Below are 24,156 nucleotides of genomic sequence, written 5' to 3'. Positions count from 1 at the left end.
ATTGGCATGAATCTTATGAATTTTGCATAGAAATTCCAGCTTCAACTTTAGCTAACCACAGCACACATGTTTCAGGGTAATTGCTAGAGGAAAGGACATACTATGTGTGTATATCTATGTGTGTGTATGTGTGTGTAAGACAACACATAACATTTTCTCCACATCTCAAACAACAGGAGAAATATTAAAAACAGACTGGATGTGTTAAACAGGTACTCCACCCTTGCTTGGGATCCAGACAGTGTGCATCGCCTGGCTTTGTGCCAACAGTGTGGCTTACCATTCCAGCAGAGAGTGGCATTGTCAGGCTTTATCTGGGACACTAACTTACTACAGTGGAAGTTCATCACATTGCATGGACTTGCTTCAATAGGTTAGATGACTTGGAAACATCCTCTGCTGCACACAGTGTACATGAACATGATAACTGACTGCAGACCAGCTTTTAGGGCCTTTTTTGACCATTATCCACATTGTAATTATGGAAACTGATTCTCAATGAGTTTTTGGCACCAAAGATACAATATGATTGTTATTGTACAATGATAGATGACTTAGTCCAAACAAATTCATTATGTCTTCACTGAATCTAGTCTTTAATTCGTTATCATCCTGCAGTCTTCCTCAGAAGAGTCACGTGATGTTGCTGTGACATGTGTTATCAGCTGTTTAGGAGCAGGCGTGGTCGACCTGTCTGGTCCTGACAGCTGATAACACTGCAGGATGATAGCATTCGAAACATGTCAAGGTAAAATTTAACACTCTTTAATACTTGTCTGTCATCAAGAAACAAAGTAAAAACTAGATAGATTACTTATTTAGATCAAAGATGAAATCTCGTAAAAGGAACAGAAGCTAAGACAGCTTTTAATTGTGATAAAAGAATAGATGCAGATTAGTTTGTAAAAAGAGAATGTGTGGATGTTTGGCTGTGGCTTGCTCATACTCTATGACTATCATACATGTACTATTTATGTTTATTTATGTTTTAGTTACTTAAACTGGGATAATGATGGGTTTTTCCTCCTCTTTAGAATTCCAATACCTTCATTGGGTTGTGTTTGATTTTGTGAGCTTTTTGGTTAGTGCCCAGAAACAAAGGTGATGTCATCAAATGTTGTGTTATGTTCAACAAACAGTCCAAAACGTTATATTGTAGCCACTATTCATTTTGCCTACCCAATTGTAGACATGCAGTAAATCAGTGTTGGAGAATCAGTGGAGAATTGGGACTCTTGTGCATTTTAGCCCACACAGTCTGTAAATACTTATCACTATGTAAAACCCACACCTATCCCTGACTGATCACAAGTTATTCGACCTCATTCTATATTTCTTTATTGACACTTTCACTGCATGGTTTTTCAAGACATTCCACAATGATGGTTAATGTATTGTTTTGTTAAATATATAATGTGCGCTTTTTAAATGTAAATATTCAAGGTTAAGGGGAGGTATTTATGAAATCTATGTCTTATCTATAGCCTATATACTGATTTATTGAAATTAACGTTGATGCATCTAGCATTAGTCTGCATCATTGGCAAATGGCAAAAAATTACAAAATCAATGAAGGACATTAGAAACTATAAAATTACAATATGAGGCTGAGGTTCAACCTACATTTTCCTCCTAGGGCATGGGCCTGTTACTGTGATAGCAAAGTCTGTTTAGGTGTGTGTTTGCAGAGTGTTGTCCGTGTGGTGTATATTGAAAATACAGTGCTTTCAGTGGATTTTTTTAATGCTTACTGTGCAATTGTCAGGTTGCTGCCACTGGGATTTTTGAAGTAGCCTCTCTAATGACAATGTTCCCTGTACGATCAGCTCCATTCGTAATGTGTTTTATCATCAGTTATTTTGGTCACTCTCAAACACTCTCGGCTCCCTTCTCAGCAGGACACAACCCTTAAGCTGAATGAGGGCACACACACACACACACAAACACACATTGACATGGTGCATGTTTGGGCAAGACTGGTATAGACTGGTCGACCCGTTTCTCTCTCACTCTTCTAGCTCTGTTATTTCACATCCATTGCTGCTCTCTCAGAGCTTTGCTGCAATGTCTCTTCACAGACAACAAGAGACACACTCCTGCAGCCTTCCTCCTCTGCAGTGAGCATGAACACAATGGTCAACCAGGGAAAAACCCACTCGGCCTACATTAAAAGAAAAATACAGATGCAGGATAGAACAATGCTCTCAGAAATGAGAGTTATTCTGTTACCTGGTGGAGTTTAACAATAGTGGGTACAAGGTTAGGGTTTTTACAGTTGAATTATTTAAGGACACCTGCCTTATATTGTTCAATTTTTAAGTAAAGGAAGTAAAAAAAAACAAAAAACAAAAAAAAAAAACCTGTGTCTTACATTTGTGTTTTTGATCTCATTTTTCTTCCTGCAGTTTTCTGTGAAGATCTACGTTCCAGCTTATATTTTGTCAATGCATCTGTGCAAGAGGTAGTGTTTGCCAGCACCACAGGGACATCTGTGCCCTGTCCTGCCACAGGCGTACCCCCTGTCTCACTGCGCTGGTACCTGGCCACCAGTGAGGAGATATATGATGTGCCAGGGATCCGCCATGTGCACCCCAATGGCACCCTTCAGATCTTCCACATCCCCCCTTCCAGCTTCAGTAAACTCATTCACGACAACACCTACTATTGCACAGCAGAGAACCCCTCAGGGAGAATCAGGAGCCAAGATGTCCACATTAAGGCTGGTCAGTTTCTCTGCTTATTTACATTTTGGATTTGTTGCAAACAATAATGATCCATTATGAGGAGTAGCTTGTCCCAGCTCAGTTTTAGCAGAATTCTGTCTTTTACACAACACCTCTCTTTCCCCTCCTTCCAGTCCTACGAGAGCCCTACACTGTCCGGGTGGAGGACCAGAAAGCCATGAGAGGCAATGTGGCGGTCTTCAAGTGCATTATCCCTGCCTCAGTGGAGGCCTACATCACTGTTGTGTCCTGGGAGAAAGACACAATGTCAATCAATTCTGAAAGTAAGTCATAGCATCTTCCATTTCTTCCTTTCTCCATGTGAACATATATGGTCATTTCTAACATGGCATCAGTGTGTAGTTACTGATGAAGATCTTGTGTGCCTCTTTGCTGAGTTGTGATGAGCGTTGTGACAGCAGAGGTGAGTGTGTGGTCTGAGCTACACAAATGCCCTCTTGTACCAACCAACCAGGCACACTGTGTGTGTGTGTGTGTGTGTGTGTGTGTGTGTGTGTGTGAGTGTGTGTGTGTGAGTGTCCATGTCTGTCTGACCCAATGACAGTGAGGTCCCACTCCTCTTCCTCTGCCTGGTCTTCCACAAGAGCGCAGGCTGCCAGCCATGTCACTTTGTTTCAGTGTATTGACCCTTTTCTCTGGCTGATAGGAGGCACTGCAGCACTCCGATCATTCAAATCACTTAAATGGATGCTCGCCTGCATGATTGTTTCCCAGCCCTGGGGGGCAAATTCACTTTATGTGGGGCATTTAGCAAACTCAATAGACAAGAGCTAATGCCATTTAGCTTTTGGATGGAGGGCAAATGCTGGCTTGTGACTGATTTTTCATTGTTGTTGTTGATGTTAAACATTGGTCTGCTGAGGCGAAATTGCCATATTGAAACCTATTGCAATCTCTTCATTGTCCATAGCTGGATTTGCCGCAAGCCTGTTTTCAGATATGGGTATATACAAGGATGGAATATGGACTGTAGGTTTTCCCATTTTTTAATACATTTGTGTGGACATTTTGCACTTATCACTGAATTGTTAAATTGTTTTACAGTCAGGCTGCAAGGTTTGACTGGATATTTTGGAATGCTGGATCTTTTAGAGAACAGAAATTGTTTCTTCACTGTCAAAACAACTGTTTATTTTGAGCTGTGAAAATCATCACATCTGTAGCCATCAGCCATGTAAACGCTGTCAGAAAAATCATCCAGCCACCAATCCACTGCTCTTCTCCAAGCTAAATAATGGATGACGGAAGCCTATGAATCCATGAGCAAATGGTTTTTATTCACGTCTCAGTGCACGCATCCTACCGACGCACCGTCCATTCCCCTCATCCTCTACTACAAATACTTTAAGTGCACTGTGTGTGCTTGGGTGTGTGTGTGTGTGTGTGTGTGTGTCCTTGTCTGTGAGACTATGTGCACACTAACTGACAGCTCAATGCAAGATGGCTTAACCCCCCACCTCGCTGACCGAGCTGTGATGTTTTAATCTTTAATGAATAAAAAATAATAAAAAACAATAAACAAAAAAGCTTGTGAAATATAGCTTTTCTGTCTTTGACATGAATAATTGAACTGGCTCTTCAGTTTGGAAGGTGTAGCATGATGTGCAGCGCCCATCAGACAGGCTCTCTGGAAGTCTCACTGGACTTGGACCTTTTTGAATTGTTGCAGGGTAGACTAACAAAGCATCACTTAAAGAGTCCTGTGGTCCTTTGTAGAAGAATGGAAAATTATGATGAAAACTGCATTCAGTCAGGACATCCAATAAAAGGAACAGTGCTTCATAGCTGTGTCTGATAAAGTGGTTCTATGTTGGTCTGGGGTTTTAAAAAAATAGGTAGAAAATACCAGTTCATGCTCCCGACTCTTTAACTGAATTAAACAGGAAAAAAAATACTATCTGCTAATGAGGCAGCGCAGTTTCATTTTTGAATGTATTTGTCCTTACATTTCTATCATGAGACTTTTTAACCAGCAGGTTTGCTTAAGAAACAAGTAATATTTCACAGAAATGAACACATTTCCACCCATTATACTAGAATGAACTAAATCACTTGTTAATTAAGAAGGATATTGTTTTGTATTTTATCTCGTCAATGACATGCCCAATAGTGTGGAAGCAAGGATTAGGCTAAACTCTCGTTAGCAATGCCCACACAGCTAAACAGATCCGTGGACTTATGAATCAATAAAATCACTTCTCTAACTGTGATTAGAATACAAGTAAAGGTACAGAGTGGAATAATGTCTGGGTTTAAACTGTGAACAGTTTCTCTGAGCTGTGACTAACTGTTATTGTATTAAACTAAATAAAATGATTGCAAACATTCATTTAGTATCAAGACAAGTTGAGGGAATGCATCGATTGAAAAGCTGCAAACTGTCCTGACTAAGCCGATTTCTCTTATTGTTTAGAGAGGGGAGCCGATCAAGACCAAGTCTGATTGTGATGCATTTACTACAATTAATGAACACAAAAGAGGGAATCTGTCAGCTCCTAAAGAAGGCCCATTGTCAGGAGAGATGAAAATGGCGCAGTTGTTTCATGGTGCCACATATACATACTGTATTCACAGCGTTACTGATTTACTTTATTGACAATACAATATTTGCATGATATATGGTAAATGTGTTGTTATTTCATTGTAATATCTTACTATTTCTTACCGGTAGGAGACCCCGGGGAAGACCCAGGACACGCTGGAGAGACTATGTCTCTCAGCTGGCCTGGGAATGCCTCGGGATCCCCCGGGAAGAGCTGGACGAAGTGGCCGGGGAGAGGGAAGTCTGGGTTTCCCTGCTTAGGCTGCTGTCCCCGCGACCCGACTCCAGATAATCGGTAGAAAATGGATGGATGGATGGATCTAACTATTTCCAATACTGTTGCTGTTAACATGGAGCATGAGAATGTGGCTCATTAAAAGCCCAGAGCAGCAGTAACATTCATTCCATGACATACTAAACTCTGCGTCTGATACTGCCTCCAACACTGCCTCCGCTTCGACCAACAGAGTTGATCAAAGACAGTCATCAGAAGTCAGGAAGAAGAGAATTTTAGGGGTCAGTGAGGAAATAGGTAGCAGGGTGTTTTCTATTTATTTCAGTGTGCTGACATAGTATTTTTAAATGTGTGAGAGAGCTATCTGTAGCTTATATCAGTGGACATCTTGTTTTGATTTCCTAAAGTTTGTTTTTATCACCCGTGCTAGTGCAGTTAAAAGCTCAGCCAAGACTTTACAGCAGGCAATTGAGCAAGGTATCTGTTGGAAAGTCAAACCTGACGGACAAACAATGGGTAAATATGGGTGCTAGGAGACGTAGGATGTACATTTGAAATTCTTGCTTTAGAAGCAGCACTGATTTATATGCCTATGCACCAGCAATAGCTGAGCATTATGTTTTTGGGTTATCTGTCTGTTCATGCAAGTGCCTATTCTCGTAAACATGGTATCTCAAGAGCACCTTCAGGAAATATCATCAATTTAGGTGCAAACGTTCATTTTGACTCAGTGATAGAGTGATTCGATTTTGGTTGTCATAGGTCAAAGGTCAAGGTCACTGTGATCTTCCATTTGTCTCATTTTTGTTAACTTGTTATCTCATAAGTACCTTGAGAAATTGTTTTTTGTTTTGTTTTTTCAAATTTGGCACAAATTATCACCTGGGTGCAAGGATGAACTGATTACATTTTTCAGAGGTCAAGGTCACATTCACCTTGAATTCATCTCAGTCCTTTGAAGCTATATCTTTGAGGGAATTTCTTCAAATTTGACATAAACATTCACTTGGACTCAACATTGAGGTAATTAGAATTTGGTGTTCAAAGGTCAAGATCACTATGATCTTGAATCCAAGTCATGCTGTGGCAGATGAGATCTTCTGTGATGTGTGTGAGGTATCCATATTTTCCTGTCATGTCAGATGTAAGGGGGGGGTGGGCTGTTGTGGATGACAATAGACCCATTTATTTTATTATTTTGTTTTATGGAGTCTGGCATTTTGGCTGTTGCCATCTTGTTTTTTTTTAACCACAAATTCGTATGCGTACGACGTGCGCAAAAACATCCAGATGTATGGAACCGTGCACACACATGAATCCAAGCACATTTCCTTTGTACATCCCAATTAACGTGGAATTGAGCGCACCAATAGGAGTACTAGACAGGATGATATTCGGGGGCGCACATGCTCAATGTGCGTCATGGGGGATTAATATTAAGACAATTAAACAAATAAATTATTTATTCACCGAAAAGTCACCCATCGCGCACCGTGCCAGCTTGTAGCCTGTTCCCAACCAAACTGCTCGTTAGAATGAATGAATCGTGCGTTGATGTACGCCACCTTGCCACAATGTTTGTTAACTGCATTTGCGTATTACATATTGTCTGTTAATTGATCTAAAATGAAAACGCTTCCTGTTAACATAAATATATTCACCCTGTGATGGTGCTTTTATAGCGATGTGTGTGCAGTCGATAGCTCCGATTACATCAGGAACACCGTCTCTCGCTGCAAAATGCTCTTTAATGTTGGCCTGTTCAACTGCATCGTATGGGAATTTGATAGACCTGGCTGACATGCGGATAATTTCGTCCTACACAGCTGGCATGACTCGGCTCAGGGTCGACTGCCACAGTCCCGATTGGTCGGCCAGCTCCCTCTGGAATGCCCCTGTCGCTAGGAGGCCCAGTGTGGTCAACACTTATGGGCACAGGCAGCGGGTGGCTCCTCGCCGTGTTGCGGTCCAAGACTGGAACCGAAACCTAAAGCAGCTGATGGGCCAGTCATCATCGTGTGCCCATGAAATCCTCTCGGTCTCTAAATATGTGTTCTCTTCGCACTGTGCCATTTTCAATGTCTTCTAATAATGCTAAAGCTGCCATTGTTGTTAACATTATTTTCTGCACCATTTTGCGCATGCTTTTATATCCACTCATCTAATTGCAGACAGGTGGATATGTTAAAAGGTCATCTGTGTGTCTCTGATGGGCACATCACTCAGAGGAGTAGTTGTTTTGACATCATTAACAGTTTCCCAGCATCACCTCTATGTGTCGCAAACGGATCAAAAGCAGTAGAAACATGCATACGCCACCCATGAAGTTGGCATGGAGCACCGCACATTTCCCAGATCATTTCACTCTTGATACATCTGAATGTGAGCGTGGAAAAGGGCATACACCACATTTTTGTGCGTATGCACCCTTTGTAAATGAGGCCCCAGGACTGTTTTTGTATCAGGCTGTAAACATGATATTTCCTGCTATAGAGTTGGTCATTTTAACATGGCAGTCTGTGGGGACTGACTTGGAGCCAGCCTCAAGTGGATATGAGAGGATCTGCAGTTTGTGGCACTTTTGTGTTGGCGTCATATTCAGCCTTGGAGGTTGCTGCCTGGGGATGACCATGTCTTAAAAATGGCTGGCACTCCTTTACTACAATGTAGCACTGTTTGTTTTTAAAAGGATGAGAAGGTCCAGATGATCACTGGGATTGATATAGCACACCAGGAGGAGTCTTCAGAACCATCTCAGAGAAAAACAGTCTAATACCTTGTACTGTAGTTATGGAGCACACCTAGTGGATCTGTGTACTTCCAGTAGGGTTGCTTTTTGGGCTGTGTTATGATAGACTGGGGCTGACTGCTGCTGTGTTGCTGCACAGGGCCATTCCCCAGGTGCAGGCTGTGCTGCAGTCACTGAGGAGGCCTTGTAGTCATTTGCCTCTGCCTGCTCTGCATTCAGCAGCAGTAGGGCTTTGAGGGGACCGACCCCCAAGCACTACTGCAGAGACTTGCACACATACAAACATACACACACCCACACAGGGGCTTCTTTTCATTCAGCACACGAGCTAAGCACAAGGGCCGTCGGCCATCACACAGATTCTCTTTGCTCTTCTCCGTCCTCTCTCATCTCTGCACCGTTTCAGTCTTTTCTTGTTCTGCTCTTTGCACTGTCTGTCTATCACTATCTCATACACACATATAAGAAGTATTACATGGGTAAACATGCCTTTCACTTCTGCTTAATGTTTCCACAGGAACACTCTGTTAATATTTTCTATTAATCATCAGCAGTGCTGTGGGGTTTGGTAGCATGTAGAGACAGTTGTTTAAGGATATTGCAGGTTGCTCTAACACTTTCAGTCTGGCCATTTGCCGAGCCATCTTGTGCATTTCACAGTTTCTTTCATGTTTGTTGACATTTGGGATGTGTGTTGGAGTTATTTCTGCAGCCAGTCTCAATCCCCACAGCCACTGCTTAGAGGGAAGAGCCAGCCACACTATGTCGGTTTAATTGGCTGTGTATAATGGGCCCTTGAAGTAAATATCAAGAGTTACTATCAAAAGGCTGCTGTATGTTATCATGTGATTCCACAGTGCCCACTGTTTCTCCTCTTTTCCTTCTCATCCATTTCAAGGCAGCTTCAAAGACTGGGATAGAGCCATGCAAATGTCTTTGGACTTTATGGCTGTAGATGTATGCAAACAAAGCTGACCTGTGCATCAACTGTTTCTTGTCACTATGGACACATTCATTCAACCTTAAGGAGTCCTGCTGTGTTTGGCCATACTGTGTTAACAGTTACAAAAATAATAATGGAGGTTTTAGATGATGACATTACTATAGCCGTCAAGGGCAAATGCGCTGCAGCTTTAGAAAACATACAAATATACAAAACACAAACAAAATAAGGAAACATCTTCATCAATTTGAAGCCACATTAACAGCATTTGGAGAATGTGTTGCAAATACCACAACACACCACATTAAGAAAACACATTGCAAAAGATACAACACAAAGGAAGTGTTTCTAGAGGACACTTAAAATTGATCGACATATTTGGACATGCTTGTTTTGGCAACACCACAATTTATACATTTGTGTATGTATATATATATATATATATATATATATATATATATATATATATATATATATATATATATATATATATATATATATATATATATATATATATATATATATATATATATATATATATATATATATATATATATATAGCAAATGATACAAAATTATTAAAAAGGAATGGTGTGATATTAACAAGTTGTTGTAAAATTAAGTGATATTAAATATATAATATTTGAATATCAAAGAATCAATAATGTTGAAATACAAAAGAAATATATGAAAATACATTTTTGTAAGTTGTAATAGACCACAAAACCATACTGGAAACCACATGAATCATTTAAAGACAAAAAATGTATAGTGCAATATTGTACAAAACAAAATGTATCCTCAATTTAAACTCAGTACCTATATTATGTTATTCGTTTGTAATTTCATACATTGCCTACAATGGAGATTTAGGGAAATACATATGAAACTAACAAATCAACCTTTTTTTTTCTTTTTTGTCTGCTACAGAGGAGAGCTATAAAACTAGTAAACATAGCTGATTATCAAGAACCACTAACAAATCATTTATAACTGACATGCTCTCAGATTTCAAGATTTGTTGTATTTTAAAACTGCAAAATTCATGTATGTAATATATGTATAAATGTAATGATGTTTCCAGACTTAATCCAGAAGCTGTTCCAAATTAGAGTTTGTTAGCATGAACTGAGATTATTTTGTTTGTTTACATAAACAAAGATTAGAACAAATACAAAACCAAGATGTATCACAGTCAAAGAAATTATTTCCTTGACATTTATTAAAAAGGAAATGAAAGTGTGCAAAACACTTTATAGGTTTAAAAATACATTTAAAAATAAGATGATTAAAGAAATATAAAACCAAGTTATGAAAAATAATGTGTGTATGCAAATTCTTGTTTTGGACTTTTGGGTAAATAAAATATACATAATTTATACATTTTTAAAAATTATTTTTATTTTTTTTTTATGCATGAATATAAGGTTACCAATACAAAGCAAGTCATGTATAAATGGTATGTGCAGTGAGATAAGGGTTCAGCCTACACATTTGGTCATGGCTTCAAAAGAGTTATTATTGTTATTAATATTATTCTGCTTTTGTATTTGAGATGTTTAAATTGTTAAACGACCAAAATAAATAAATACTAAACTAAATTAAAATGTCATCCATCTGCATAAATATTTTGTTAACATGTAGCTGCATAAATGGGAAAAAAAGGACGGGTATATATGTACATGTCAATTTGTTGCCTTTCTGCATCAGAGCTTAAGTGATGTTTGTTATATTTCCCATATTATTTTTGGCCTACTATAAACATTTGTGTAGTGGTAGAATTGGAGGTAATCATTTGCCACATTTGGTGTGTTGTAGCCAGAGGTAGTGCAGTATAATGAATGTCTTTTGTTGGGAACAGCCTTGCAGCTCACTCGCTGTTGGTTTTGCCCTTTTCTTATGCTATGTAGGAAGCTCAGCCAATGGCGCAGCACAACCTTGAGCTGGGGGCTGGGGTGGGTGGGTAATGGTTTTACTGGTCCCTATGGTGGCGATGTAGAGGGAGAAGGAGGGGAGGTAAGGAGGGTAGAAAAGAGAGAGGATTACAAACTCTCTCTCTCTCTCTCTCTCCCTCTCTCTCTCTCTCTGTCGACAGGCAGGGTTGGGACTCTGACGTGTGACAGGCTGGATGTAGTCTTTTTCCAGCATTTGCCATTCTGTCTGCCCATGATTGGCTGGAGTATTGTTATTCACACAGAAAATGGGTCAGGTGGCCTGTGGAGAATGGAGTGCTTGTATGGATGGATGGACGGACAGCACAAATACACATGCACATGCACACATGCATACCTACGCATGCATCCCACACAGAGCAGGATTATACTCTGCAACTGAGCAGTGGTGGCAGATAAATAACAGATACATTAAAATAAATCCAGGTTTTGTGGTAAGCGTCTCTCATGTTGTATTCACTATGTCCTTTCACAAGCTGCGGGCTGGTTCTCTCCTCTCGCCCAGTGGCAGGGGCTTAGCGAGATAAATAAAGGGTTGCACTGAAGGAAAAAAAAAACTGGGAAGAAAATCAATACCTGTGTGCATGAATCTGGCTGCAGCTGCCACAAAGCATTATGGGAACATGACGGGTAGATACACTTGGGCTGGGCATGTTGCAGGCAGCATGATAAGCTTAAAACACGATTAAAACACACACACAAAGAAATTAGTAATAAGTCAAAGAAAATGACCTGAAAATTAGTTTTTTAAAAAGGAAAGTAAGAAAAAAAGTAATTGACCTGGAAAAAAAATGTTTCTGACATTATGATAATTTTGTAACATAATTTTAAACATGTTGTTATGAGCATTCTAGATATAGAGTTCCCTAGCATTTTTCTTTTTTTCCTACATATTTTCCATGGCTTTTAATTTTGTAAATCTTCCATCATCTATCATCACATTGTTCGTTGCCTTTTTCCCATGTTTTTGAAAAGAATTTGGTGGCATCCGGAAGCTCAGTTGGTAGAGCGGGCACCCTGTGTACAGAGGTTCTTGCTGCAGCAGCTGTAGATTTGATTCCAACCTCGGCCTTTTGCTGCATGTCATCCCATCTGTCCCTTTCACATCTAAGCTATCCTATCAAATATAGGCAAAAAGGCCCAAAATAACCTTTAAAAAAAGTCACACCAATTTGCTCAGGGTTCAAAGGTTTAGATACTTGTGAAAACAGTTTGAAAGCACCACAAGGAAAGTGACGTTGCTCCAGGTTTCAAAGGATTAAATTGCTGTTCTAATCTTCATAAGGCTCAATAGAACTGCCCAAACAAAAAAATTGTAATAAAAATGTTAAAATAATTTTATTTACATATGCCTTTCAAAAGTATATTACAAATAGACTCTGATGAGTAGAGCAGAGTCAAAAAAGAGTAAGACACTATTGTGTTACGACAGTTCATTTAGTAATAACGTTAGTTTCAGTTAGTAATGATGTAATCATTGTAACAGCCCACCGCTCCTTACATCAAATAAAAGGCTGCTTTCATGAAACAGCACATGCAGTGTATTCTGTGTCGCCCCCCTGCAGAAGAATCCAAATAGGTGGAGTCATGTAGACATGTCTGAGATGACATGGTTGGAATGCTATCATGGTGTCATGATTGTGTTGGACCTCACAGTGAAGCAACATTATGAATGCCTCATTACAACATTACAGGTAGAAAACATGACTGTATATTTGATTTTGCAGTTATAATGACTTCCTTATTACAAATGTGTCCAGCAGCACAGTAAAACATCAGCATTAGATTCTGCTCTGTGTGCTCACTACATCTGTCTCCACCCAGCCTGCTGCTTCAGTCTGAGCCTGAGACTGACAGAGTTATTAATTAAATTGGCTGGTGCCCTTTCTGTCTCTTTACTGCACTAGTGCTACAATGATCACACTCCCACCTCCGTACTGTGCTGTTTGCTCACCAATAACCGCAATTTGTTCTTTATTAAACTCTCAGGGCTGGGAACAATTAGGGTGTGAGCTAGAGGAGGTGGTAGTGTGTGTGTGTGTGTGTGTGTGTGTGTGTGTGTGTGTGTGTGTGTGTGTGCGCGCGCGCGGGCGCACACTCCAGTGAACGCATGCGTATATTTGAGCGCAGGCAAGAGGAGGAGGAGGGTCAGGGAGAGATACTAAACACTGCTTAATCTTTGATAAACAGTGAGGTCTCTCTGTGCCGCTGCAGTTTGGCACATCTTCTCCAGGCTGCTCAGTGCTGTGCAGGGCTAGCTCATGGCTCATGGCTCCTGCCTCCACGGCTCCCAGACCTGGATGGTAGCCAGGTCATGCATGGCTCCCTGCCAAGGTACAGATTAGCTATAAGCGCAACATGAGCTAATCGCGGAAAGAGCCACCAATTAATTGGCACTTAGACATTTTGTGGACTGTATGGATTTTGGGCTGGATGTTATCAGTGGCTCAAGGTGATTGGCATGGTCACTGCTGGTTAGGTATATGCATAAATGTCATTTGAGATAAGATTTGCTGTGTGGGTGCATGTATGATAAGGGGCTGAGGCTCCAGCTGTATGGAAAGCACCAGGCTGAAGGCTGGGTCTGAAAGTGCTGAGAGGGCTGGGCTGGGACAGGTTGTGTGTTTGGATGGAGGGATATTAGTCCATAGAGATCACTTCCTGTCTGGGTGGGAGGAGGCAACATGACATGAATAATGCATCCAGGCTTTCATATCTTTGGAATGCAAGGTGACATAATGCAAGATATGGTTTTGGGGCACAGATGATGATCTTAACCTCTTCACAAGGAAGGCCGGAGCTGGAATTCAGAGCAGAGACAGTCGTTTAAACACGGTTCTGTCATTATGTGATGGTGATTTTCTGGCATTCAGCCAATCCTCTTTTATATGCGAGTTCACTGAAGAATGCCAGATGGAGAAAAAATATCTAAAATCAGACTCAGCAGTGGATGTGGTGGACAGCTAGATGAGCATCAGTCACAGCGCTGTGTAGACTCCTCTGTCGCTGCCGACTGAGTGCTACGTGATTGCTCTTTGTCAGCGATAAGATGATTTTCCCCACACCTCTCCATCTCATCATGTTCAACCCTGCTTCACTTTGACGTCAGAGAGAAAAATTTGAAAAAACAGAACAACTTGCAGGGAAGAACTTTGACTGGCGACAAAGGCTACACAGCATCCGTGTAGGAACCTGCAGAAAGGCTGATGTGCATGTAACATGCGTGTGTGTGAGTGAGTGTGTGTGAGTGTGTGTGTGTGTGTGTGTGTGTGTGCGTGTGTGTGCGTGTGTGTGTGTGTGTGTGTGTGTGTGGTAGAGAGAGAGGGAGACGAGTAGAGTGTATTGGTGTGTGTCGGTGTGTGTGTGTGGGGGGGGGGCGTTGGCTGTGAATGGTTGCTCTTATCGCGTGCATGCAGCTGCTGCAGTGTCTTTGAGAGACAGAGGGGCTGTCCATGCATGCCACTCACTCTGCCTATTCATAGACTCCTTCCCTCTCCTTCGTCTATCTATGCTGCATTTTATGGCGAGGAAGTGAGCAAAAGATCATGATCATGACTTGAGCTTTAATGCAGACTCATAGCTTCACATCCTCTTATAACAAAGGACAAGCAAGAAATTAAATGTCATCGGACATCACCACATCGCCCCGACTGACGTGTGATTGTTTGTGCGAGGGCTCGTCAGTGCCTCCCTTTGTTGACACGGACATTTGGACATAAATCATGATTTTAATGCAAAAGCTGAGCAGGCCTCAAATGTGTTATGGTGCTATTATTTTTCACTTGTAGTTTAATCAGATAATTTTCTCTCAGAAAATCACCTGTGTTCCAAATATGATGGGAAAATAAATTCTGCATCAATATAAACATACAACTGTAAGCAATGAAAAGAAAAACTTGAATTGAAGAGCGAGGTACTGACCGTAGTCGTCCCAAAAATCAGTTAGTAGATAATGGCAGAGCAGATTCACTCCACGATGCAACTCAAAACTGCAAATAATGAAGTGAATTAATTTAGTGGTGCAAGTATAATGGTGACCTGTGCAGAAGTATTTCCAAGATGAGTCGCCATTGTAAAGAACCTTTTTAGATGGATGTCTCAAGGCAGTGCGTGTTGCATGCATTGCCTGTCTTTGCCCAGATGCCCTGTCATGTATGGGTGCCCTCCTGCAGTCGTATTTTTCGAGCTGTGATGTGTAACCTTGACTCTGACATAAGAGCCGAGGAGCAGATGGTGAGAGAGGATGATTAAGAATCAGGTTGAACCTGAAGATTTGGAAAGCCTCGAGACAGAACAGACCGTCCATGTGTTTACTGGAGGTGATTCTAATGAAAGATTTTCTTTATATTAATTTTTGTTTTCGACATTTTTCCAGCATTTTGATATTAATTAATTAAGTAAGCTGACTGAACTACCGCGACCCTTATGAGGACAAGCGGTTACGGAAAATGAATGAATGAATGAATGAATTAATTAATGAATGAATGAATGATTGAACTAACAAAAAATTTGTGAAAGTTTCATGCTCATTGCAATGATCTAGTTATCATGAATTTAAAAATATCAGTAAATGGGCAGCAGTGATTTTTGAGAAGCTGTTATATTTTTGACAATAGTATAGAAATGTTTTATAAAGATATATAATAAAGCAAATTTGTTACATATTCAAGGCAATATATAAATTGTAAAGCTGCATATTTACATTTTTAATAGAGGAGTCTGATTTGTTAAACCAAAAAAAAAAATATCATGTTTTAAAAATGGACTGGATTTTCTTTAAATTAAGACCTAAAACAGTTACATTTATAGTTATTGTAGGGTTAGTTATTGTGACAATAACAAAGACTATCCAGATATTTAAATGCAAAATGTAAAATTATTTTGTAATTATTTGTTCAAGGAATATTTAATCGTTGGCTTCAAAGAATTTAATTCTACATGCAAACTCCTGGTATCAAAAACATTAAAAAAAATGCTGTTTGTTTTACACCACCATCTCGTTGCATCATTTGGTCTAAGGTGAAGAAACCTAAGATTTTGAAAATGTTTACACAATCCACTCTGCGACTATAGAACAAAAAGGGAGTCTGTGTAAAAATAATTCAGAGGACAAAGAAATTAAAGTGAACATATTAAGTGTCCTTTGCATAATCCCAGTTAATCCATAATTCAGAATATGGAGTGAACTGTCTAAAGATATCCGTGACTGCCTTCCCAGAGTTTAAGAAACATATTTAATTAGCATGTTCGATGCCTCTGCTCTTTCTCTAGATGTTAAAAATATTACTATTTTTGTCCCACACTTTCTTACAATAAGAGTTCAGACAACCAAGGTCAAAGATATCCTAGATCCATGTATAGAAACAGTTGGATATAGTGGTTTTTTTTGTGTGTGGTTTGTTGGATGGGCAGTGAAGAACCCCAAATAGATTTTCCTCTTGCATACAGTAAATAGTCATGTTGTTGCTGAGGGCCTGAGTTGATACTGTCAGCTCCACCTGATTGGCTGGAGCTTGCTGTGACTCGTCGTGCGTTAGCCAATATGGTTTGCTTGTCCACCCCCACCCCCACCCCTAAATAAATTGCTTGGAGAAATTGAACAAAAATTAGAGAAAGGGAGAGAGAGCCTTCATCTAATTGAGTAGCTCATATTAGCTATGGTGGGAAGATAAGCTCCTCTCTCTCAGCAGCTATTAAGCTCCCTGTTAGTTCGCCAGTTTCTGCTTTTTTCTGGCTGTCACCTCTGTGCTCTGAGTGTTAGAGAGGAGCACGTTTAAACTTAACAGCTGTGTGTGTTTATCTCTGCATGGTGTGTCTGACAAGCTGCTGTACCTTCACACATGCACAGCACTCCAAAATGGAGACCAGATCATGTGACCTTGTGCAGCCATTTAGGGAAAGAATTACACACACACGCACTGCACACACACGCTATCCTCTTATATAGGTGTATATATATATATACAGTATATATATGGAAATTGGTGCTAGAAAGCACAGAAAAAAAGGTTTGTGGCCTTTGCTTTTGATCAACATGTAAAACCTGCAACTACCAGAGTGCACTTCAGCGCCATCTATCCAATAAACACCCCTGCTGGTGGTTGAAAAATTGCTTGTCCTAAAAACTAAATATGGCATCCAGTTGGTAACAACCAATATCACATTACAGTTAACCCTCTGTGGTACCATATTGCCTCTGAATAACATTCTTTTTCACAATACATACTTCAGTATGATCCAATACTCCTAAAAATAGACAAGGCCCTTAAGGAAACCAATAGCACTGTTTATATTGTCACATGACTCTCTGGAGGCAATGTTGAGTACCTTCTTCATGGCCTTCCTCATCTCCATTCATCTCCATTAACTCTCTTCACAACAATGGTCATAAAACCTTTTTTTTCCCCCTGTAATTTCAGTCTGGAAAAAAAATCAATAGATGAGTAAAGTTTAATTGTAATTGTTTTGTGTACTTTTGATAATTAAGTTATAGAAAAGGGTTAAGATGCAAATGCTGCTTTGAAATAACATGAATTCCCACCATGACAGTTTTTGGTATTGTGTATTAAGGTTTCTTTACTGTTCAAATGCGTAACAGTCATCATAATATTTATTCGATCTCTACAAGTTAACCTAGATACTGTAAAAAACTAAATGTTAATTGCAATAAAGTTGAGGCTCTGACACTATAGTCGACTATAACAGTGCAGTTTGTAAGTCCTCTCTGCAGAGCAGACCTATGCTTGTATTTTACACACATTTTTCTTCTATTCACAAAATAAATAGACTTACTCTGTAGAAAAGAAGAAAGAGGGTAAAAGAGGGTAAAATGAACACTCCCAGTTAATGTTTGTGAGGATGAATTCAAATTTAGTAGTTTGAAAGTTAACAAGCTGCTAGCAACACTGCAACACAACAAATGGTGACAACATACAGTCTTGCAGGAAAGACACACCAGGAAACTGAAAACAGACATTTAAATGGACAACAAATAATCAAACACTGATAGAACTTGCTATGTTGTTTTGAAAAGGGTTAGTTTGGTTGGATAAATTATGTATGTAAAGTTTGCTGAATTATGCTTACACACTTTAACACATTTATTCCTATGTTGTCTGAGGGTAACGTTCACACAAACAAACTCATGAGAAGAGTTAATTTCAAGTCAGTCAGTTTCAATTGTATTTATAAAGCCCATTATCACAAATTTACAATTTGCCTCAGAGGGCTTTACAGGATATGACATCCCTCTGTCCCTGGACCCTTACAGTGAGTAAGGAAAAACTGCCCCCCCAAAAAACCTTTAACTGGGAAAAAAATGGGAGAAACCTCAGGAAGAGCGACCGAGGGGGGATCCCTCTTCCAGGACGGACAGATGTGCAACAGATGTCGTAAAAAACAATTAAATTACAGTAGATTATGAAATTATATATAGGAAATAGAGAGAGAGAGAGAGAGAGAGAAAGAGAGCGAGGGAGGGAGAGAGAGAGAGAGATATTATTATAATAACATAACATATAATAATAGAAATATGAATATTAATAAACATAGTTTATGATAATATGTATGTTACATGCATACCTTAGAGCAGGCATGTCAAACCGGTCCACAGGGGGGCCGGTGTGGCTGCAGGTTTTGTTTCCAACCAAGTAGCAGCACACCAGACTTGACTCATTTAATCAACTGATCTCCGTCTTCAGACAGTTGATTGGTCAAACTGTGTGCTCTTGGTTGGTTGGCACAAAAACCTGCAGCCACACCGGCCCCCCTGTGGACCAGTTTGACATGCCTGCCTTACGGTGCGTACCCACCAAACGCGATTAAAAATGATCGCGCCTCAAGATTACATACAAAGTCAATGCAAAGACGCGATTTGACGCCTCATTTTGCCGGGCGACGCGATGGACGCGATTGCGCGGCGCATTGGACGCGAAATTCGCGGCGCGTTGGACGCGAAATTCGCGTCGCGTCCAACGCCTCGCGTCCAACGCTCGAGTTGAAATAATTGAACTTTTGCGGCGTCGTCGCGTGAAGACGCGCCGCGACAGCCTATCAGCGTTGAGATCGTCATCGACGTGCTGACGTATGGACGTCCTGGTGTTCCCTCGCAAAATCTAATCAAACCGCCAGAAACAATGGAGGAGCAGCTTATCGTCGCCGTCACCGCTCACCCAGAGCTGTACGACAGTTCCTGTCCCTTGTTGCAGGAGACGGTGGAACTCGCCGAGCTCACGCCGCCTCCGTAGGGTAGCATGCACCCAGAACCGACGTCGGCGCCTAGCCCGCAGACGACGCTGGGAACTTCTCCAGAGCAGGTGCGGTGCAGCGATCGTCAACGAGAGAATGAAATGGCGGAAGAAATGTTGTTGTTTGGGCGGGCTCGACGCGCGACGAAATCACGCCGCGCGTCGAGTCCCATTTTGGGGTTTTGGTACGAGCGTCAAAACTGGAGCGTCCGGAGCGACGCGATTTCATTTGAGGCGCGATGAAATAATTTTTATCGCGTTTGGTGGGTACGCACGGTTAGAGTTTATGTATGTGACAATAACAGTCCTATATGTATAATAATAGTAGAGGTATGACTAATGATAATAACAGTGGTAGTAGGCATCAGGCAAGACCAGCGCATCAACACAACTATGACCACAATCCAGGTGTAGCCTCGATCCAAGATATCTAAGAGACAAGGTAGTACAAAAGCTCTAGAGAAGAAGCCGAGTTAGTGACATGCAGTAATGATGATGATATTTGTAGATGGAGAATGAGAAAAGGAGAGAGGAGCTCAGTGAATCACAGAAGTCCCCCAGCAACACCTTTGTCAGCCTAACTAGGGGCTGGTCCAAGGCAAGCCTGAGCCAGCCCTAACTCTAAGCTTCATTAAAGAGGAAAGTTTTAAGTCTACTCTTAAATGTGGAGATGGTGTCTGCCTCCCTGAACAAAAGTGGAAGATGGTTCCACAATAGAGGAGTGTGATAGCTGAAGGTTCTGGCTCCCATCCTACTTTTGGAGAGTTTAGGAACCACAAGTAACCCTGCATTCTCTCAGCACAGAGGTCTGAAAGATATGACGGAGCCTGACCATTCAGAGCTTTGTAAGTAAGGAGAAGGATTTTAAATTCAGTTCTGTATTTTACAGTGCAAAAAAGCTAAAACAGGAAATATATTTATTCTTAGTTTCAGTTAGTACACATGCTGAAGCATTCTGGACCAGTTGGAGTAATAATAATTTTTTTAGCATCTTTTAAAGACAGGATATGCTTAGATTTTTTGCAATATTACACAAGTGAAAGTATGCAGTTCCTGAGGTTTGTTTTATTTGAGTAGCAAAAGACAAATCTTGATCAAATATAACTCTGTAGTTCCTTACGGTTTCTCTGGAGGCCAGGACAATGCCATCTAGAGAAACTATACCTTTAGATAGAGTTTCTGAGGTGTTTCGGGCAGTTGTTGTCTAAAGCTGCAGCTCATTTAGGTTTTTATGTCCTAAAGACAAGCTTATAGTTTCTATAACTTATCAGTTTCTTCTGGTTTGATCAACAGATATTTTTGCATATCATCTTCATAACAGTGGAAGTTTATGGAGTGATTTCTAATAATGTTGCCTTAGGGAAGCATGTATAAAGTACATATATAGAATTGGTACAGGCACAGAACCCTGTGGAACTCCACAACATATTTTAATATGCACTGAGGATTGATCATTAATATGTATAAACTGAGACAATTTGATAAATAGGATTTAAACAAGCTTAGTGCTGTTCCTTTTAGGCCAATGAAATGTTCCAGTCTCTCCAATAAAATTCTAATTCTGTTTTGTTTTCCAAATCTTTAATCCAATACATATTATTTGACCTTCATTCTTGCACCTAATTTGTATCAAACTACTTCTGCATACTTTCAGCTAAAGAAACTATATAAAAGCTAGTTCAGCTAGTAAAGGACATTCCAGCAATGATTTTTTTTTTCCTACCATATAGACTTTTTATGATATTAGTACTAGTTTTTTTGGCTTTTTTTTTTACACAATATAAACCACAGGACAGTCTCTTCAATGTCTCTTAAACCCACATTAAACTAATCAACTATCAATTAGTTTCATGATGTATTTTAAAGCTTTTGTATAATCACAGTTTGTTTAATGCTGTTTTCTGGGTGTGTATTGTGTAAATGGGTGTGTTTTGTGCTGCCTACAGTGAGTAACATTGTTGATGACATCGCTTACTCTAACTCCCCTCCGCCTGAGAAATGAAATTTCTGATTTTAACTACAGTAGCACCACACTGTTCACTCTCAAAACGTAGATATTTTTTCTAACTTCAGATGTTGTGACCACTTAAACAATAGAACTTGTAGTGTGTGAATTTTCTGTCTAAAGGAAACAAGAGGGCCCCTGAATTTTCTCATCTATTATAATATTATTTCACCTCATTGAGTCTTGAGCAAAAACACATTAGTGAGGACTTTTTAAAACTGATTCATTTTCTGAAAACTTTTTATTTCATCCATGCAAATACAAGTTGGCATCTTAGAAAAGAATTAGAATGCTCAAAGTAAAGAAATGTCAGATATAAAACTTTTTTTTTTTTTTTACTTTGGGTGTTTTTTGCATGCATTACTTCTCTGTCCTCTTTTAACCCGTTTTATGAGATCATCACTCACAGGTGATTATGATTAGCTATTAAAAGCTTTATTCATATCTGCCTCTGCATGTGGTTAGTGCAGTGCTGTTAAGAAACCTGTCTCTCATTTTTAACTGTGAATAGATTCAAACCTGCAGATGTTTCAGGTTTAAAAAGGAAATCCATCACACACACAGACAATGACATATATTTTTCTATTTTTCTTTCATATATTTTTTGACTTTCTGCCTTAAAGCACCAAGAGAGCCCAGGTAAAACACAGATGATACTGATTAGACCCACACATGTATGAAGAGAACTGAATTCAGTGTTGGAGGTGGGATTCTGTTCATTCCTATTAAAAGTTGCTCAGTTGTGCATAAAGCCAAAAATATTAAACCGGGGACTACTGGGAGGTAGCAGGCACAGTCAAAATGTCAAATTTACACAAACTACCCACATTGTTATGATACTAAGCTGCTTGAAAATCAGCAAAGTGTTTAAATATATTTAGACATTTAAAAATGTTTGTCTGTTGTCCTCAGCATGCTTGAGCAGTCAGCATGCAGTGTGTCATGCATCAGTTAATGTGGCCAACATATGTTCTGGTTGACATTGTGGAGAAACCTCTGATGGGATTGGATTTGTTTTGCCATCTGATTGTTGGGGTTTTAGACATCCTTTGTGATTGCAGGGTGTATTCTCAGCCAAGTTGCCAGAAAAAACATAGCCATTATACATTTCTGCAAATCATAAATGTTACGTTTGTATGTTTCACATGTATCATATCAACGTTTCTAAAGTGATGTAGTATATGAGCTGACTTTGTCATCTCGAGGTGGAGGGAATGGTGGATGGTGGGACAACCAAGCAATACACCTGCCAAGATGCAGTTCACTGTTTGAGACCAGCAAACAACAAAACTGGTTGTATTTTAGTGACCCATTGCTAATTTTACACCATGGATAGTGCCACAAAGAACTTATTTATATTCCAAAGACATCACCGTGTTTCCTGCTGAGACAGTGCCACAAACAGCATTACTTTTTACTGAGACACTGAATCTTTTTCTAACCATAAGCAAGTGATTTTTGTGCCTAAACCTATCTACACCACAGTGTTGTTAAAATTTAAAGAAACATGAAGTTTCAGCATATCTGCTACATACAGTAGTTACATATCTGTTGTTTGCGGAAATGTCAACATTTTTTTTCTCGAGGATTGGGTTGGTCTTCTCTTGCCTTGATCTCTATAGCCCCTAAACCAAGATTACATTTCCACAATGTAATCCTGGTTGGGTGGCATGGGGGTCACCCTGCCACCCCTAGATGTCTTGACAGTGATACTGTTTGAAGGAAGTGGGGGTCTTGTGGTGATTCACTGGCAATTTGTTAATCTCTTCTTAGAAAGAGTGAGGCAAAAAGGAGACCGATAAATGGTTTGCTGTGTCTCAGCTGCTGCTGCTCTGGCTCACTGCCTCTTTAAGTCCAAGGTAGCCATTTTGTGTCTGACAGTCTGCTTTGCTAGAATAGTGCTGTTCTAACACTGAAACAATGAGCCGATGAATACATAACACAGTTCTTTTTTGGATTTTCAACCAAGGCTTTTGATCCAGTTGGCTACACCAAAGCTGCTTAAAACAAGCAAATAATATTTTTTATCAAGCTGGAGGTGAGAGACCATGTCAGTAGACACACACACACACACACACACACACACACACACACACGCACACCCACACACACTCACACACACACACACACTCGTCTTTTGATGCAGGTGCTCTGCTCATCATCTACAATCAGTCTCCTGCAGCTAAAATAGTTCATTATGTTTGTGAAAATAGTGGTGCTGTAGAAGAGTGTGTGTGTGTGTGTGTGTGCAGGGCCTGAGCAAACAAATGTATGTGTGAGTGATTCAGAGAGGCCCCATAATGGCTGGCTTCCTTCAGCCTTGTTTGCTCTGTGTTTTGTGGCTTTGGCGTCTGGCAGATGGGCCATCAGGGATTATACCTACTGATAAAGAGGGGTGGAAGAGGGTAGAGGGTGGAGGAGTGGCTGGGGTTGAAGGTTTATTACAAGTTATGATGTGATCAAGCAGAAAACAAAACTCCAGGTCTCTCGCTTAACTCATAAGACTGAAAGTGTTGGAACTGACAGCTGATGAATTCTGCTTTATGAGTTAATTTGTGATCTACAGGCAGTTTACTGAAAAGTTTATAGCTTTGTAATGCCGATTGCTTCTTGTGAAACTGGCTGGATTTGCAGATAAATGATTACTAGTGTCATTAACTTTCAAATGGCACTACAAACAAAGCTCAACAGATCCAAAATTCCACAGCATGGATGCTCAGAAATAATTCAGAAATTACAA

At 40.0% G+C, this 24,156-nt stretch overlaps 1 protein-coding gene across 2 annotated transcripts in view; it reads left to right on the top strand.

The window, feature by feature from the left end:
• Positions 1-24,156, top strand: part of dscama (Down syndrome cell adhesion molecule a) — a 129,265-nt gene that overhangs the window by 27,582 nt on the left and 77,527 nt on the right. For both annotated transcript variants that reach the window (XM_088088407.1, XM_042499673.2), the window contains exons 2-3: positions 2,406-2,723; positions 2,858-3,007. In XM_088088407.1, coding sequence (XP_087944533.1) covers positions 2,406-2,723; positions 2,858-3,007 — 468 coding nt within the window. The remainder of the gene's footprint in view (positions 1-2,405; positions 2,724-2,857; positions 3,008-24,156) is intronic.

Source organism: Plectropomus leopardus, chromosome 15 (genome assembly GCF_026936395.1).
Source record: "Plectropomus leopardus strain MGB_pleo_1.0 chromosome 15, ASM2693639v1, whole genome shotgun sequence".
Lineage (NCBI taxonomy): Eukaryota > Metazoa > Chordata > Actinopteri > Perciformes > Serranidae > Plectropomus > Plectropomus leopardus.
The sequence above is the reverse complement of the archived record's forward strand: the minus strand, read 5'-3'. Positions and strand labels throughout refer to the sequence as shown.